Genomic DNA, 3,222 nt, shown 5'->3' with positions numbered 1-3,222 from the left:
TTGTTAAAGAAAGAAAAAAAAAATCGAATTTAATTTCGAAAAATAAAAATAAAAATAAAAATTGGACCATTTTTGTCTTTTTCCTACTTTAGGAGACGTTGTCAATTGTGTGATAGTTTGAGATGAGTATTTTGACTTTTTCATATATTTTATAAAGAAATAATATTGTAATAGCATATGGTTATATGCAAAGACAAGGGAAATTAATCAAATTATTGTGGAGTGTATTTGAATAGAAAAAGAAAAAGTAATTTTATTTCTTACATTTAGGGAAAATAAAAGAGAAACTGCAGTTAGTGCCCTAATACCTTCATATTCAAACCATTTTATACACGTGATGGTGCTTACTACTAAAGAAAAACATGTATAAATCCAGTCGAAATCCCTGAAAGATGCTAAAAAAAAACCAGATAGAGAGAGAGATTTTGGTTGAATTTCACATGTTGCAACACACTGCCAAAAAAACACTTGCAGAAAGCATTTTCAAGCTTTTGCACAGAGTCACCCTTTTGTTTTTTTTTTTACCACATTTAGTGCATAAATAATGCATCCTGAAAATAATTAGGCTGCCCACTGCTACGATAAGAGGATATTCAGAGCCTCTTACCTTACCCAAACTCCAAACAAATTGAGCTGCAAGTTGAATTGAGAAACAATCCTGCCCTAAAATCAAAGACAAAACAAAGAAGATTCACCAACCAAAGACAACATTTACTTTTGACATAATTCAACTTGCATAGGATGACAATCATAATATGAACTCTGCTATTCAACATTTTACCCTTTTCAGAAGTGTTTCTGCCATAGATACTCTTCCATCAAATTTACAATTTACAGGAGCTGGATGTCTACACCACCATACACAATCAAGCACCAGATTCTATCTTTAATTTATAAGCAATACCTCAGAAATGCATTAAAACACTCCATTGTGCAACATTCGCTCTAAATTAAAATAACTAGAGCTCCTAGGACCTGAAGAGGATGATAACCAGAAAAAGGGTACACAGGACAAGCCATGATCATTTCGATTCTAGTTTCTTCCTATTGCTTTACTCCAAGAACATGAAAGCCTACGCTAATTCATTCAATTATCCTTCACCATCTAGCATGTATACACTAATACACATTACCAAAATATGTATAAAGAAATGTATGAATAGGATAAATAACTGCAAAATCAATTACAGATTCCAATGCTGCCGCCTCTGGGTGTGTTGGATCACAAAACTAACAAAACTAGATTAACAATTCTTCTCAAAACCAAGAAAAACAGATAGAAAATTACTTATTTAACTTATATGGTAAATAGAGTCGCAATCTCATTCGAACAGGACGACTAACTTGCTCAGACAAGTAGCACGATAATTCTCCTCCAGACAGGACTACTAACTCGCTCGGACGAGTAGCACGATACTTCTCCTCGTCTGGACTTGTTCCGAATGAGCTACCAAACCACCATCTCGGATCCATTCCAAAAAAAAGCTACCTGGACCCTTTCTAGGGTTCTCCCTATAAACTCGTTCGGACGGGTTTTAGACCTCTTCCAGACACCAATGTCCTTCCTTATTTTCCTCCTGAAATCAAACAACAACTAGTCTACACCATATTCACTCGGTTAGAATCAGAGTAACCTCAAACAGAAGTGTAGAACCAAACCCAACAGCATCAAACTTACAATTTTTGGAACAAGCTTCGGAACCCAGGAACCGGAAAGGAAGAATTATTTACTTAGCTAATCAATTTGTTGTCCTAAGGTGGAAGTAATGCATTTAGCTATATCCTTAATTTTGCTCCCACTGATTCCAATTTATCAGAAATTTCTAGAATCTAATTGCACACACTCTAAGAAAATCAAATCACAACACCCAATTCATCTCCGATTTGCAATTCACAATTATAAAAAAATCAAATAGCAAATTCCATCAAGATTCCACAAAATTTACCAAACGCGGCCAGAGGGCTACTAACCCTCCTTCTTCTTCTTCTTTCTCAGAACATAAACATCGGCTTCCTCGTACGCGTAGTCCGGGTGAAGATCCTGGTGCGGAACCTTCTCGATATCAAACACTGTCTGGCACAGCTCCCAGAAGAGCTTGTCGGCCTCCGCGGATCTGAGTTGGTAGCCGAGCAAAACGACGCCGTCGTCGGCCATAAGGGACTCCATGGTGGACACGAGCGGGACCACGGTCTCCTCGATGTAAACGACGTCGGTGGCGATGACGTAGTGGAAGGGCGGGTTAAGGGACTTGATCTGGTCGGGGTTGTTCCAGTAGAGGATGGAGTGCTTGAGGGTTTTGGCGAGGACGGGTTTGTTGCGCTTGAGGTTGCGTTTCAGCGCGGGCATCACGGGGGCTATGTCGGTCAGCACCAGGTCGGTGAGTCCCAGGAGGTGGAAACCCATGCCGGCGGCCCCGCATCCGGCACCCAGTTCCACGGCGCGCTTGCCGCGGAAGTCCAGGAGGTCGGAGTAGGGGTTTTTATTGGTGGGAGTTGGAGTCGGGGTTGGGATTGGGGTTGAGGTGGGTGGGGCCCAGCGGTCGGCGAACTTGACGAGAACGAGGGAGCAGGGCCACACGGAGGTCCCGACGTGGAAGGAGCCGTTGTCCTGCTGGATGGAAAGGAGGGAGTTGCGCACGGGGAGCTCGATTTCTGGGGAGTCTGTGAACTTCATTTTCTTTGTCGGGGATCAGTTGCTCGGTCTGACTTCCGACACCGTTAAGGTGGCTTCAATTTGTGCGTGGTTGCGGGATGCGGATCCACGTCACTTTCATAGTTTCACTTCTTCAAATTGCTATTTTGGGCAGTTTATATAGTGGCGGTGGAAGTCTATAGCAGAATTGGTATCACCGTAATTAGTTGCGTAAATTGCTAGTAATTTAGGCAAAATTGCTACCAAAATTAAACACTTAAGTTAATTAAACACTTAATTGCCTAGATTTCAATCCGTCTAGAGCAGGGACCGGGACCTGAACAAGTGGGTTTTGCAATCTATTACTAGATCTATGCAATTGTTTAAATCGCTAATAATTCACGCAATTAAGTGCAATAAATCTTTGTTCATGCATGCAGGTGTGTGTGATGTGGTTTTGAGGTAATGGGTGGGGTGGTTTTTTGTTTTTTTTTTTTTTTTTTTTTAAGATGGGGAAAGGGCGACCAGTATAATTTTTCTCCTTAAGTATGACCATCGGGTTCGTGTGGGGTGGGTTTGGAGTAGATATA

At 41.1% G+C, this 3,222-nt stretch overlaps 1 protein-coding gene across 2 annotated transcripts; it reads right to left on the bottom strand.

The window, feature by feature from the left end:
• Nucleotides 1–352: 352 nt before the first annotated feature.
• On the bottom strand, nucleotides 353–2,776 carry LOC132180831 (uncharacterized). Of its 2 annotated transcripts, none has more exons than XM_059593802.1 (2): nucleotides 1,947–2,776; nucleotides 353–663 (listed from the first exon to the last, which is right to left on the bottom strand). In XM_059593802.1, the coding sequence occupies exon 1, from the start codon at nucleotides 2,672–2,674 to the stop codon at nucleotides 1,967–1,969; it is 708 nt and encodes a 235-aa protein (XP_059449785.1). In that variant the 5' UTR covers nucleotides 2,675–2,776; the 3' UTR covers nucleotides 353–663; nucleotides 1,947–1,966. The 2 variants fall into 2 exon arrangements, with proteins under 2 accessions (XP_059449785.1, XP_059449786.1); XM_059593803.1 differs by lacking the exon at nucleotides 353–663 and adding an exon at nucleotides 1,141–1,577.
• Nucleotides 2,777–3,222: the final 446 nt, after the last annotated feature.

This window comes from Corylus avellana, chromosome ca5, assembly GCF_901000735.1.
Source record: "Corylus avellana chromosome ca5, CavTom2PMs-1.0".
Lineage (NCBI taxonomy): Eukaryota > Viridiplantae > Streptophyta > Magnoliopsida > Fagales > Betulaceae > Corylus > Corylus avellana.
The sequence above is the reverse complement of the archived record's forward strand: the minus strand, read 5'-3'. Positions and strand labels throughout refer to the sequence as shown.